Consider the following 13653-nt stretch of genomic DNA (forward strand, 5'->3'; position numbering starts at 1 on the left):
TGGCGAAAGGAGTGAATGGGAGAAAAGAAATTACAAAGTTCGCTGGGAAAGGAATGCGAAGTTGAACGGTTCTTGTTAAAGCGGAGCCGTGGGGCAGTGGTTTTCAGTTTGGGCCTAACGTAGATAAACCCGAAGCCAAGCCAAGAAAAAAAAATCAGTGGTCGCACTACGTTTCTTCCCCACTATATGGGACCGAATTGTGGCTTTAGAGCAATATCCCACTTTAAGAACCTGCAGATTCAGCCCTATATATGAAGTCAGTGGTGTGTGGCCCAATTGGCGATTCCTGGTTTATAGTCGCTATGATCCTTGTGTTTTCTAGAACACTCAAATTCTTCATGGCGAGCTAAACTTTCTCCCCTGAACCATGTTCAAATTTATTATGGCTCCACTATGGTTATTAGCATAGCCCTATTAAATTGGCTTTATATTAGGATATTAGTACCATACGAATACGACCCTCAAACATGGCTCATCCCCGACCCTCGATAATACCGCGCACTTCTGCCTGGCTTTCTAGCAACTCCACGATTTCATTCCACGCTTTGTCCTGGAACTCCTTTCCTTGGGGTCCAGTTGTGAGGGCTTTGGATTCACTGGATGCGGTCAGCAGATGATATAATAAAAGAGAACTAAATATAGACTCAGCCATACTCCAAATAACCATCACTGCGCCAGCATTTGCCCTGCGACTCGACGCCCTGAAATGTCGCGCTTACTAAAGACCGACTACCTTGTTCGGTCGTTCGGGCAAAGAGCCGGTATGCCAGCCACGACAGCCATCGCTCATAAAATCGCCGACGGTATTGCCGTGTGAGGGACGATTGGCACAAGCCAGGACTGATCGTGTTTACGATAATGGGCACTGTGCCATCCTCATTGCGAACAAGATCCGCGACAGTTTTCACAACGTATTCGAGCAGCAATTTGGAAATCCCGTACTGCTTCGGTCCCTGATACCTATCCTGGGAATTTAGATGTTCCAACAAGGATCCCTCTATTGTGAGGCTCTCAGCCTTGGCACGAACGAATTGCTGACTTGAAACCACGCTAAGGTGGGTAGGCTCGGCGCCTGAGGATTCACGGAGTTTGGGAAGAAGTAGCAAAGCCAAAAGTGATGTTGAGAGAGTATTCACTTGTAATGTCTCTTCCCAGCCCTCGGGCGATAGGAGATATTCACGGTTCCAGAGACCGGCATTCAACAGCGCGATATCGACCCGGGGAAGCTCCTTGTTGACCCGACTGGCGAAATCCTTGACACTTTGAAAATTGTTCATCTCAAGCTCCCAGACCTGTACCACACCTGGGCGACTGGTGACTTTTTCAAGCTCGGACTTAGTGCGGTTTCCGCGCTCTAGATTGCGACTTCCAATCACTAATGAATCGACTCCCAGATTGAGGAATTTAATGGCGGCTTCATAGCCAAGACCCGAGGTTGCACCCGTTAACAGGACTGTTTTGCCGGCAAGAGAAATCCCCCGAGGGTCTGTCGGGGGAGTGTATTGCATTTTGAGGAGGCGGAACAAGCCCGCCATGTTGTTGGTAAATAATATTACTTATTGAGCAGGCAATGTTGAACTTGTGAATATGGAGCTTCTCCAAAGCTTCGAATGGATCAAAATAGATGACATCAGCATGCTTAGTCATATTCTACAAACATCTTGCGGGAGCCAATCAACGTCAAGTGAAATGAGTAGTTACAACCATTGCTGTTGCAGAATAAGTCTCAGATTTATTGAAGTTGAAAGATGGCATTTATTTAGTAAGAAATCTGTGGATTGTAACTGGACAACCGTCGAGTGGATCCGTAAAAGTAACCTCAGGCTTAGCTAACCGAGGCATCTTCAGTCCTTGTAGAGTGTATCCTACCTGTTGGAGAAGGTCGGCTCCAAAGGTGGGGTAGTCTCTGGTCTCCTGGGCGAACTTGTGGTTCTCGTAACAAAGGTAGCCTGTCACTGCCGCCATAGCCAGAAGGCGTCGGATTTCGTGGCCTTGAGGCAGAAAAGTCGCTGAAACTATATGCTGAGAGATGACAGAGAAGGTGTCAACTTCTCCAAGTTGGTTTTTCTCGGGACTTGGATTGTCGATCATAACTCTCTTCAAGTACTGAGATATTTCAGATTCCATTGTCCTCACATTGCACATGTCTGCAAACCGCGCCAACTCTATGGCTGCTGAAATCTGATGTTCGGGCTCTCTCAAATCAAACTCGATCTTGTGCAGGTATATCCATTGTAGGAAAGCCTCAAGACTTTGTACTGAAATGACCCCTTCAATTTCTTCCAAGATTGCTGTCTGCTCCTGTCCCTCTTTAAATTTGCCCTCGAACATTGCTGAGAAATAAGTAGATTCTCTGCAGATGATTTCTTTCGAGACTTTGTATTCGCGGTCACTGGATTCGATTCGAATTGTAACAAAGGAACCATGATAGAGTGGAAGAGTCCTAGATCAGTGGTTAAATAGGATCAATCTTGAATTAGAATACACATTACATACGACCTAGCAAAGGATTTGTCACTTCCTTCAGACATGTCGGTCATCGCTTGAAGTTACAAAGGCAAAGTCTTGACGATGATGAGCAAGACAGTTAAAACATTTGAGTAGAACTCAAAGCCAGCAGAGAAGCACAACAAGAGCGCAGTATGCAGTACTTGTCCTGTGCCCTGGGGAGTGGCAAGGAAGAAGAAAGATCTAACCCAGATGAAGCCAAAGTATAAGAAGGAAGGGCAACTAGTCCTAAAATGGACGTCAAACAAACTTAATACTCTAGGGATGGTTGATATGATTGATGGATAGTTGCTACTTAATCTAAGTACTGTATGGCCGTGGGTCATCCCAGTAAATATGTTTGCCTGAAGTTGAAAATTGCAATTAAGATTACGACGTGTTCATTAACAAAAATATTCCATGAAAAACACTGAAGGCCCCCGGCTTATTTCAGCGCGATCAAGGTGCACATAAGTGTAGACCCAATCTAGGAGGTCAACGGAGTAGATACAATGTTGACAGTAGTACTACTTGCAAGAGATCCAGTAACAGAGACCGACACTGGCTCGACCCTCTGATACCAATTGTTGTTCAACGGATCCATCACGCCCCCAGTCACCGGAACTTTATACCAGCGTTGGGCAGTGGTTGTATACACCTTAGGAGGAATCTTACCGATTTGAACGATCAAAGTCGCCGTATAAGAGCATTGCGGAGGCGCATTGACAGTCTGCGCGATTGACAGATCAAGGGTCGTCGTTTCACTGGTCTCCTTGGTAGTGCTTTCCGTGTAGGAATAGCTCAGCTCTATCGCCCAAGTCGTCGAGGCCGATGCTATCCCAGGGTCACCTGCGGTCTCCTCCATCGTCTGTGTTGACTTGAGTCCTGTCACCTGCTCATCCATTGTTGTGACAGTCAGCGTCTGGGCGTCTGTTTTGGTGAGTGTTACAGTGACTGGTTGCGCCAGGGTACTGTTGTTGGTCCCGGAGACAGCAGCTGTGAGCCCAGAGGAGGTTGACCCGCCGCTGAGGACTATATTGAAGGGTGCGATGATTTCCAGGGCTGGGACGATTCCGTCCCAACGGAAGGAACTCATTTGGTCGTTGAAAGAGGCGTCATCTCCTAAATCGGCGGATTCTTTGTTGTTACCCCATCCCTTGATGTTAGGGAAATTGTCTCCAGAGCCATCCGAGTTGTCAGCCAACACAGCGGCCTGGCGGTCATTTAGGGACTTCCAGCGGACCGAAGAGACCGCGTCAGTTATCCACCAGTCGCCGATCGAGTAGGTGACTCCAGAGTCCCATTCGCTTAGGAATATCGTATTACGTCCACCATTGAAGTCGGCATCTTGGAACAACTCGATGGCTCCCATGTTGAGATCGATTTCTCGAAATGAAAATGAGGAGACACAGTCGTTCATGTTGACGGACTGAAGATCGACTGATTCTGTGTTACCGGTGCCGACCAGATCGACACATCGGCCACAACCGCTGAGGTCGGCCGCCAGCTTTCCGGCAGGCACTGGCTGGACGTTATCCATCAAGGTCACTACTGTGCCAATTGGCAAGTTGAATGCGACATAGGTGGCGTTATCGAGCGCAGAACGTTTGATGGTCGGGCGATCTCCAGAAGAGAAGTCATTCATGTTCAAGTCAAGCCTTTGGCTATCCCAGTTGTCGTCCGCAAAGAGGGACACAATGCCACTTGCCAGTGATGGCGGGGCACTAGGGGGTGCTGGCAACTTTGTGAGGAGCTTGACCTGGGTAGCAGGAGTATTGTCAGCCATTTTAAATGCCTTTGAATTGAGTATTCTTCTGCTTCGAAAAAGATATTTAAAGTTTCTCCGTGGATTGTGTCAACAAGACTTATATCTCATCTGTCGTTCCAGGTGGCCGTTCTTATAGAGCTGAAGACTATTCCCTGAAACCTGGAGAAGAGCAACATCAGACCTGTTTGGCAATATTTGCCGATCCTCATGAAATAGCACTGGATATGAATGACCCATGACGGGGCTGAAGCAAACGGTACATAACTCTAATGGCGAGCTCAATGAATGAGACTGACCTAGAAGAAGGCGCTGTCGGCATTTAACTCCCAAGCATTTATGACAAGTTACGCCCTCTCGTAGGTCTCGTATTGCGATAGATTGTTTTTGACGATGGCTTTCCCAGTGGAAACTTCAGAGAAGAAGCTGTCAGATGTCACATTGTATTAAAGTTTAGCACGTTTTGGTGGCTAATGAGCAGGGTCCAAGAAAACGGGGCAAAACACAACCTAAAGGGCTATTATTGCATGAGATCAGAGGCCAAGTCCCTCAAAGATCTCCGAGCTGAAGATGCTGGAACTAATCAGACTGCTCTAAATTCGGCAAGATAAGCCAGGCAATGTCGAGTTTGGGTCCAAGCACAGATACTTCTTCTAGTAGCTTGATTTTACTATCAACAGCTGAATAGACTGGCGTCCCATCTTCCAATGTTCAGCACGGCTACCCCGCCTTGCTCGTATTCCACTCTTTGATCGGTGAGAAATACCTCAAATATCATTTTTCACTCCAATAGGAACCAAGTGACTTGGTGTATACTAGGCAACTGACAACCCGGCGGCGAGTCGGTTCCTAAGTACTCCATGAGCTCGTAACGACCTCGTTCATATCCTCCGGGGGCTTCATTTTGTCGAATGAAAGAGTCCAAATAGATTGTTACCTTTTAGTGCTGACGATGATGTGTTTATCAAACTCGCCAGCTCATTCAAAAGGACGTCAACAAGTGTACTACAGTAGACAACTTGACAATTCCCAGCTTAAAGCATTGCAGATTTGATGCGTAGTAATATATAGTCCAGACCCACGATAAATTGACGGAAATTTGTCACGGATAACGAACTTAACTGTGCTAGTAAAAGTGGGAAGAAATCCAGACTCTTAATAAATTGAGTTGACATTACGTGGTTGAGACGAAGGGCCTATTGCTGTGGTGCAACGGGTTGTCGATTGCCAGTCTACCCTAACACTGAGAGAGAGTAATGGGTACATATTGAGAATGAAAAACAGTTAAAATTCTTCAAATAGAAGAAGAACGGATCTTCTGATCGGTGTCACATTACTTGCAGTTTAAAACTTAAGCATGATGTTTCTCCATCTGTTATGCTTGTTTTAGCTAAGCTCACTGTCCACTTGGCACTAAGCGACTCCCCCGTCATCTTTCAAGTAGTCCATATGTTGAAATATCACATCGATAATCATTAAGGTAATTGAGAACGCTCGCCCTCTAGTCAATTTCTACCCTCTTTGATTTTGATAAACATGCTACAGCTTAGTAAATCAATTCAAATGTCAGAGTTGGATCATATTCTAGTAGTACGGCGAACGAAGACAAACACTGCAAACAAATGGGGACACGATTTCCCACACCGACTGCGCGGATGTATATGATCACAAATCACAACCATTCAACAAGAATTGCATAGACCATTGTGTTTCTGTATTGTTTGCACTACATTGCCAACCAATTTTAATCAGTGGACAGTCTCGTACCCACTGCTTCGCCCATATTCGTCCCATTGAAAACTGTCTTGGTGGCTGGCTGAATATGGCCGCTAGTTTGCAAGGCCACCAGGTACATCCTGAGGGTCGTACATGGAAAACACACTTTCCAAAAGGCGACCTCTGGGTATTCGGATACGGGTGAGCAACATACCCTCCAATTTCCTTGCTTTCCTTTGCATGCTTGAGTCATGCAAAACTAACAAATCTTCAGGAGTCTAATCTGGAAACCACCCCCACATTATGGTGCGTGAAACCACCCTATGACCAAGTCCACCATTTCGGACCACAATCAAACCCCTTACAAGGCCCCAAAGTAGCTATTTAATGCGAACTGACCATGCCACGTAGACCAACGAGTCCCAGGCTACATCAGTGGATATGTCCGCCGCTTTTGGCAGGTAAGAGCCCCATGATGGTCTGACCGAAAAAACAGTGGAGACATTACAAAGATACCTAAAGAGACAAAGTACCGCAACAGTCTAGAGCGATCCAAAGCTGACATTCGCGCGCGTGGCGTTCTATTTTCAGGCTAGGTATGTCTCTCGGGACGGGCCAAGCCCAAAAGGAACATCTTATTCCTTACATTGGCTCTAACGACATTTTTTTGTCTGAATTTAGTACCGACCACCGTGGGACACCCGAACAGCCGGGTCGGGTTGTTACCGTGATTGAACGAAAGTTCTGGGAGACGCTGGATGACCCGGTAATTCACCTGCCCTTTTAGTTATTCCAAGGTTATCACTTGGCAATTCTTGGCCCCACCTTGGCATTGGACTTTGCAGCTAATCAAGCTAATTTTGTCTACAGCTGGCAAGACTAGAATCCCAGTCCGAATCTACCGGTAAGGTGTGGGGCGCCGCATACCATATCCCCGCTTCACATGCTGAAGAAGTTCATGATTACCTTGATGAGCGTGAGATAGATGGTTATAGTGCTCATTTCACGCCTTTCTATCCTGTCTCTGGAGAGGAATCATCATCTACTGATGCAACTGGGAAATATTCAATTTGCATGGTTTATATTGGCCAGCCAACGAATCCGCAGTTCTTGCGTGAGCGAGCTCAGCGTGAGCCGCAGAATGTGGCGCAGGTGATCAGTGCGGGGCATGGGCTTAGTGGGAAGAATTCGGAGTATCTTTTCCTGTTGGAGAAGGCGTTAGACGGGATTGGACTGGGATCGGCAGATGTTCATGTTACCGATTTGGTGAAGAGGGTTAAGGCTATTGAGGTGGAGGGTGAGGGCGATAGAGAGGAGCTGGAGGCAGAGCGGGAAGTGAAGCTTTCATTGGCTTCTCATGAGGAAGTGGCACGTGGAGATAATATCGAATGAGTCACATTGCTCATCGATTTCAAATCCTGTCAATCTAGATTGCATAGATTGCTTGTTGCATAGACATTTGCAAGATCAGGGCATGAAAAATGGCTGAAAAATATCTAACTGTTTTGGTGGAATATGCGCATTCCTGTATGGATTTCTTCCAGAGTAATGAAGTAGAATTGATGCCGAATTGAGATGATATACCGTGATCGCATTGATTGTGACGTTTTCGTTTCACATACAAAGTTTATCCTACAATCCCAAGTTTCTGGTACAGTAAAACACCCCATAAACCAACGCAAAGACAAAAGACGTCATATATAGGACATGATCAAGGCAAATTAGTGTCCCCACGCGGATTTGGTCTACCTGGGAAGGTATAACCACAAGCGAAAGTCGATTATAAAATCATTGCATAAGTCCACCAGCCAGCTACGTACCGTACCGCATTGCATCAAACCTCAATTTCCGACGGATTTTGTGAGCCCTGTTTCTGAAAAGCAGACAAAAAAGATTTTGCAAGTACCAAGAAAGACGACAATGGGGTATCGTGAAAAGATCTGGAGCCTTAGTTGCCCTCTGGGTTTTGGGATTGGGAGGGACGCCAGCCTGTCACTATGTTAGAACACCAAGGCATACCTACAACCTCGGGATCTCCAAAGACATGAAATCAAACGTACCAGCACCACCATTACCACCATTACCACCACCTACAGATGATGTTAGTGCGTATGAACGTCAAACCACTAACAGGTTATGAGACTCACCATAGCCGCCGGGGTTGTATCCAGCGGTATAACCGCCGCCATTACCATATTGGTTGTTGTAGCCACCATAACCTCCGCGGTTACCACCTTGCTGGTAGCCACCACCACCACCCTGATAACCGCCACCGCCGCCACCAGGCTGGTAACTTTGACCGGGCTGCTGGTTATATCCGCCGCGACCCTGGAAACCGCCGTCCGGGCGCTGGGGACGGTCAAATGCCTTGTCGACGCGAATAGTCCGACCGTCGAATCTGCGAAGAAGTATGAGCTTAAGGTTACTGAATTATGGATTGAGAATATGATTGCTCCGGATTCTTACTCCACGTTGTTCATCTCGTTCATTGCCGCATCAGCCTCGGCATCAGTGGCGAAGCGAACAAAACCAAATCCACGACTGCGCAATGTTGCGCGATCCTTGACGACGATCTGAAATGACTTGAGTAAGAATGCATGCTTCAGGAATGCGTTGAGATGGACTGGGCCAGCACTGACAGCTTCCTGGATCTCGCCAAACTTCTGGAATCCCTCACGAAGGGTCTCATCATTTGTATGCCATGAAAGGCCGCTTTAGTTCATTTCATATATAGTGAGCTCACTACTCTAGCCCCCACGATGAAGAGGAAAACCCCCGGGCCTTAAATGGGTCAGAAAAGTGAAAGCAGAGGAACATACTGCACGAAGAGCTTAGACATAATAGCTTTGCGAAACGTCGGGAAGAGGCCAAAGAACTTGGGAACCAGATTAGTCTAGGTGGAAAGAAGCGACTGGAGATGAAAAAGAAAATGAAAGGGTTGTGCCCGGTGCAGAGTGGCAGGGAGATCCTAGTGGTTCGGAAACGAGTCAGCCGTCAAACCCGTGTAACAATCACACTGCCTTAGGGCTTTCACATTCTCGAGATTTACCATCGGTCTAGAACCAATAGATGTTGTAAATCAATAGGATATAATGCTTACTGAGTACTTTGAATTTGGGTTTGGCTTTCCTATTATTTTTCTGTCTTCCTTGTTTTCTTTGGCGGGTTGTGGCCAGTAATAAGGAGTGGTCGGGCAACAGGGAAATAGTGACAGGACAAGGTGGGGGGGGAAGCGAACCAGAAGTAGTAGCGCTGCATAGAGCGAGATAACCCCCGCCTAAACCTTGAACAGTGATTTGATTCGGGAACCGGCGGCCTGACTGCCCTTTTCCCGCTCCATCAATCAGATGTTACCCGAGGCTGGATCTTGGAAGATGGGGGACGCTAGTCAAAACGGCTGATTACCACGGCAGGTGTTTCTCCCCCCTTGTCTCATCAATGGATGTGAGACGATCAAGACCGCATCTAAAACGGTTGGAACCACATAGTTACTCAAGCCACAACATATCCATATCGGGATTGGGGAGACCAAAAGAGCGCGTGGTCCGCAACGAAGAACCCTGGGAGCGATTCGTTGGCCTGGGCGGGGTTCTCCACGCAATTTGGGATCTGTGGAACGTGCACCTGTGTCACTTAAGTTAGGTACGGTACCTCACAGTTTTCATGCAGTTGCGATGTGTATGCAATCCTGACCCGTGGCCCTATCCGGGTTCCTGTGCCCAGAATGGTCTGGCCCCCAAATACTGCCGGCTGCAGAATGGCTGAAGCAACCTGGCCTTGTCAAACCAATTGGAGCCCCAATCCCGGCCTTGTTCATCCACATCCAATCCAAGCTGTGCGTGGGTGGAGGGGCACAGGACCCACATACCGCTAAGGCCGTACCTCGGATTGACTCCGAAGGGAAGGAAAGATCAGCGCATGGATTAGCTTGGCAGGGCGTTCGAACCTTGAATGTCTGAAGATAACCTCAAATTAGCTGGTATGTTTCGGGGAGTTAGGGGAATGAGACCGTCAGGTTTTCAAAAATTCCCTTGTAGCTTGAAGCAAGATGATCATCAAAACAAAATACCCTGTCCACGAGCTTGCAGTCATTGGACGAAAAGAGGAGAGCGCAGCAGTATGGAACGTTGGTGAGGTGGTGGCCCTGGTGGGGTGAAGCGGGTAAGGATCGTGACTTCCATCAACAGAATGTACTCGGCTGAGTCGATTCCGGAACCCGCGACCTTTCATGTATTCAATAACCTCGTGTCGATATTTTGTCAGTCCGGTCGATGAAGATGGATCTCAAGTCAATACATCGGTGGCTTTCAAAAGTTCCAGATGCTCATTCTGCTGGCAATGCTACGGGTATAGTTCCACTATTATGTGGATACTGGTGTCACCAGATTACTGACACCAAACAACAGACGACCCGAGTCAACTTGGTCTAGCGGTTGCGGATACATCGCTCATTTCGCCCAATATTGTCGACAGCACCCGCAAACATGTACAAGTAGAAGATGATTCCTTGGGGCAAGGTCAAATCCAATCAGAGAAAGCTGGCCACGAACTACAGCCCAGTTTTGACCGCAAGCCGCGCCACAAGACTCGGGAAGATCGATACGAATATAAGGGCGCTAGCACTATCAGACCACAGTCTACATCGTACAAAGACAATAAGAAACGAAGGCTAAGCAGGAAGCACACCATGAACGACGTGTTTCGTGCACCCAATGTTGCGCGTGAGAGGCTGACGGTAAAGACAAGTGCTTGATACCTATCCGTCACTGCGCTAACTTCTGATGAAAGCTCCGCGGCAATCTAAATGTTGGAATTTTCAACAAAGGCAAGGCATCATCGCCAATGAAGCTGGGTCATGGTGAGCAGAATCGGATCTCCAAGATGGCAGAAGATGGCAGCGCTGATGACATCAACAAGTTCCCAATTCTGCATTCTCCGAACGAAGATTTCTTACCAAAAAGCACCCACAGTCTCCATCAAAGTCTCCAAGAACGGAAAAGAGGCGCAAGGTGGGTCACAAGCCTCCAAAGAATGGGACTAGTCGACAACAGAAGCGGCCTGTATACATATTCTCAGAGCTGGTAAAGGAACTGGAAACCGAATGGAACAACACAGAGCAACTCAGTTCCCAGGCCGGGAAATTCGAACAGCCAAATGAGGAACCCAGGATCGATCAAGGGCATTGCGTGGGCAGAACTTCGGACCTTGATGTTCAGAGAGAGCATTCAATTTTGACACATCCAGTCAAAAAGATTGCGAGTTGGTCCCAATCTGATACACCATACACCTGGTCTGAAACAAACCCCGGCAATTTGCAACCCGAGCTTGCTTTGGAGATTGAGTTGTTAAAACTTCTTCACGTGGGTCTTTTGCCCACCCAAAGAGACGATTGGGCTAGAACATCAAATCAAAATCACACATACTACAGTCTCGACGAATTGAAAGACATCTTAAACAGCCGGCAAGAATACTGGGCATCGGAGTCTAGTCAAACTCGCCAGATCGTTGCCACATCGCCTGATGCTGAATTCCACAAGACTTGTGAAAGCTTGAGAAAAGAAAATTCGATGGAATCAGTGCATGCCCAAGCAAGGAATTCAATTACAGAGAAATTATCTCATGATAAGATTATTTCACGTGGGCCCCGTCAAATTTCTTCTAGACCGATCAGTCAAGTTCACAACAAGAAAAAGGTCGACTCTATTTCACAGCCGGAGAGCCTGGAAAAAATGAGGCTCAACATCAATGATACTCAGGAAGCCCAGAAAAATCAACCGGATGACCTTTTCTTTAACAATCTAGATGCAGCGTTTTGGGCGATTGTGGATCCCAAAACCCAGAACAAGATGGACTCTTTGGTGATGATGGGAGTACAACAAAGCTTACCAACCTTTGACTTTGAAGACATCATGACAACAGCCGAGCTCGTTGGCGCAGGGGTGTCCAAAGTTCCTTCACAGGGCTTGTTATCACATGCCCAGGTCGGGGTCGAAACACTGTATCCTCTCCCTCCCGCTGCTCATGACTATTTTGACCCTAATAATCGTGTCACGCATCCTGAGAATGACCAAGGCGATGCTATGATGCTCCAAAGCCCCCAACAGGGATTTTCAAGTCGCATGAAAAGGCCAAGGCAGCCACGCCTATATCCAAGTATCACCCATGAATCAAGCGATGACCAAGTTCCTCCTGGGTTCTGGCGCCAGAATAGGTTGTATTGATCTGCGGCTTCTCGGCAGATCTTCACAGTCATGACGAAGAATACAGTGTATATCAAATGATTGGCGTTTCAATTGGTAGTTTCTTTTCGAAAACAGACTGCATGGACTGCATAACGAGCCGCATGTATCAGAGGAGTGTTGTTTATTCTTAGTCACCAACTGATATCAATAAATTCTGCGTTCTTCAACATATATTTCCAAACCACCTGCACTAATGTTCAATTGCATCGGAGTATCTTCCATCTTCGAGTTCCAACATCAAACTCCAACCGCTATCAACTTTTCCACGGGTATGATAGGCGGGTTGTACATGGTTCCCGGCTCATGCGTTTCCTAGCCAGTGATGTTTATGATAATCATACTGCATTAGCGCCCGCAAATAGCGTCGTGAAACAAGGAAAAAGAAAAGGAGCGCCCAATCAAATCCTTAACATTGAACCGGCCTTTATTAGTAGCCAATTTCCACTTAATTCGGTGTTTCCAAAAATCCCTTGACTCATTTTACGAAACCGCGATTATGGCTAACGGAAAGCCCACCATTCTCCTCATTCCCGGTTCTTGTAACCAAGGCATCATCTATGAGCCTGTTGCAGCGATACTTCGGTCTCAAGGATATCCTGTCGAGCCTATCACCCTCCCTTCTCAGGGTGGACCATCATCAAGCACCATGTATGATGTTTCGGAGTACATCCGACAGAACTACCTAAAGAGCCTTGTCGCCCAAGGCAAAGAGGTTGTCATTGTCATGCATTCATACAGTGGATTACCCGGCACAGAGTGTATCAAGGGCTTCGCCCGCAAAGACTGCTTGGCACAAGACCTTAATGGTGGTATCGTTGCTCTGCTCTACATATCAAGTTTGGTGGTGCTGGCGGGGAACAGCATCGTCGATTTGAATCCAATGTTGGAGTCCCAGGCGACTATCGATGTAGGTTTAAGTTGACTCAATAACCGATGGGAAAACACAAGAAAAGATGAAACTAACGGCACAAGCCGCAGGGCAATGAGCTGTGGCCCAAGAACGCTAGAGATATGTTTTTCAATGACCTTGACGATGACGCAGCTGAGAAGTATCTCGCTAAGATCGTCTACCAAGCTGTTCCCAGTTTTCAAACTCCTCTTACATATGAAGGGTATCGTAGTGTGCCTACCAGCTACCTTGTATGTACGAAAGATGCCACAGTCCTCCCCGTGCACCAGCTGGCTCAAACTGCCATGCTCGGGGAGGGTGGCATTCGTACTTATTCTGTCGATGCGGGGCACTTCCCCATGCTGAGCAAGCCGCAGGCTGTGGCAGATGTTATTCATGATGTTGCATCACGAGAAGGCACCGCGTAGGTACGTCATTTATGATGTGGAACAAAACATCCATCAATCTAGCTCCGGGAAATTGTGGATTTTGATTTGGATTGTTTGGGTATAGAGCAATCTAGGGGGCAAAGCACTATTAACAGGATGTACCGC

General features: G+C 47.2%; 7 protein-coding genes across 7 annotated transcripts; 3 read left to right on the top strand and 4 right to left on the bottom strand.

Annotated features, from left to right (window-relative positions):
• Positions 1 to 472: 472 nt before the first annotated feature.
• On the bottom strand, positions 473 to 1508 carry N7503_006956 (putative short-chain dehydrogenase/reductase family protein; the record flags this gene model as incomplete). Its single annotated transcript, XM_057066503.1, has 2 exons — positions 473 to 596; positions 655 to 1508. The coding sequence occupies 2 exons, from the start codon at positions 1506 to 1508 to the stop codon at positions 473 to 475; spliced, it is 978 nt and encodes a 325-aa protein (XP_056920184.1).
• Positions 1509 to 1755: 247 nt separating this feature from the next.
• N7503_006957 (BTB/POZ domain-containing protein) lies at positions 1756 to 2331 on the bottom strand (the record flags this gene model as incomplete). Its single annotated transcript, XM_057066504.1, has 1 exon — positions 1756 to 2331. One exon carries the CDS (start codon positions 2329 to 2331, stop codon positions 1756 to 1758), a length of 576 nt encoding a protein of 191 aa, XP_056920185.1.
• A 643-nt stretch (positions 2332 to 2974) lies between these two features.
• N7503_006958 (uncharacterized protein) lies at positions 2975 to 4273 on the bottom strand (the record flags this gene model as incomplete). Its single annotated transcript, XM_057066505.1, has 1 exon — positions 2975 to 4273. The coding sequence occupies one exon, from the start codon at positions 4271 to 4273 to the stop codon at positions 2975 to 2977; it is 1299 nt and encodes a 432-aa protein (XP_056920186.1).
• Positions 4274 to 6074: 1801 nt separating this feature from the next.
• Positions 6075 to 7360, top strand: N7503_006959 (gamma-glutamylcyclotransferase; the record flags this gene model as incomplete). The annotated part of the gene is made up of 6 exons (XM_057066506.1): positions 6075 to 6169; positions 6243 to 6274; positions 6380 to 6429; positions 6560 to 6564; positions 6650 to 6734; positions 6839 to 7360. 6 exons carry the CDS (start codon positions 6075 to 6077, stop codon positions 7358 to 7360), a joined length of 789 nt encoding a protein of 262 aa, XP_056920187.1.
• A 556-nt stretch (positions 7361 to 7916) lies between these two features.
• Positions 7917 to 8807, bottom strand: N7503_006960 (RNA recognition motif domain-containing protein; the record flags this gene model as incomplete). The annotated part of the gene is made up of 6 exons (XM_057066507.1): positions 7917 to 7957; positions 8029 to 8058; positions 8116 to 8366; positions 8435 to 8541; positions 8608 to 8680; positions 8788 to 8807. 6 exons carry the CDS (start codon positions 8805 to 8807, stop codon positions 7917 to 7919), a joined length of 522 nt encoding a protein of 173 aa, XP_056920188.1.
• A 1438-nt stretch (positions 8808 to 10245) lies between these two features.
• Positions 10246 to 12189, top strand: N7503_006961 (uncharacterized protein; the record flags this gene model as incomplete). The annotated part of the gene is made up of 4 exons (XM_057066508.1): positions 10246 to 10315; positions 10375 to 10703; positions 10757 to 10977; positions 11010 to 12189. The coding sequence occupies 4 exons, from the start codon at positions 10246 to 10248 to the stop codon at positions 12187 to 12189; spliced, it is 1800 nt and encodes a 599-aa protein (XP_056920189.1).
• Positions 12190 to 12706: 517 nt separating this feature from the next.
• On the top strand, positions 12707 to 13527 carry N7503_006962 (alpha/beta hydrolase; the record flags this gene model as incomplete). Its single annotated transcript, XM_057066509.1, has 2 exons — positions 12707 to 13117; positions 13189 to 13527. 2 exons carry the CDS (start codon positions 12707 to 12709, stop codon positions 13525 to 13527), a joined length of 750 nt encoding a protein of 249 aa, XP_056920190.1.
• Positions 13528 to 13653: the final 126 nt, after the last annotated feature.

The sequence above is a fragment of the Penicillium pulvis genome (genome assembly GCF_028828015.1).
Source record: "Penicillium pulvis strain IBT 33274 chromosome Unknown contig_5_segment0_segment0, whole genome shotgun sequence".
In the NCBI taxonomy this organism is placed as follows: Eukaryota; Fungi; Ascomycota; class Eurotiomycetes; order Eurotiales; family Aspergillaceae; genus Penicillium; species Penicillium pulvis.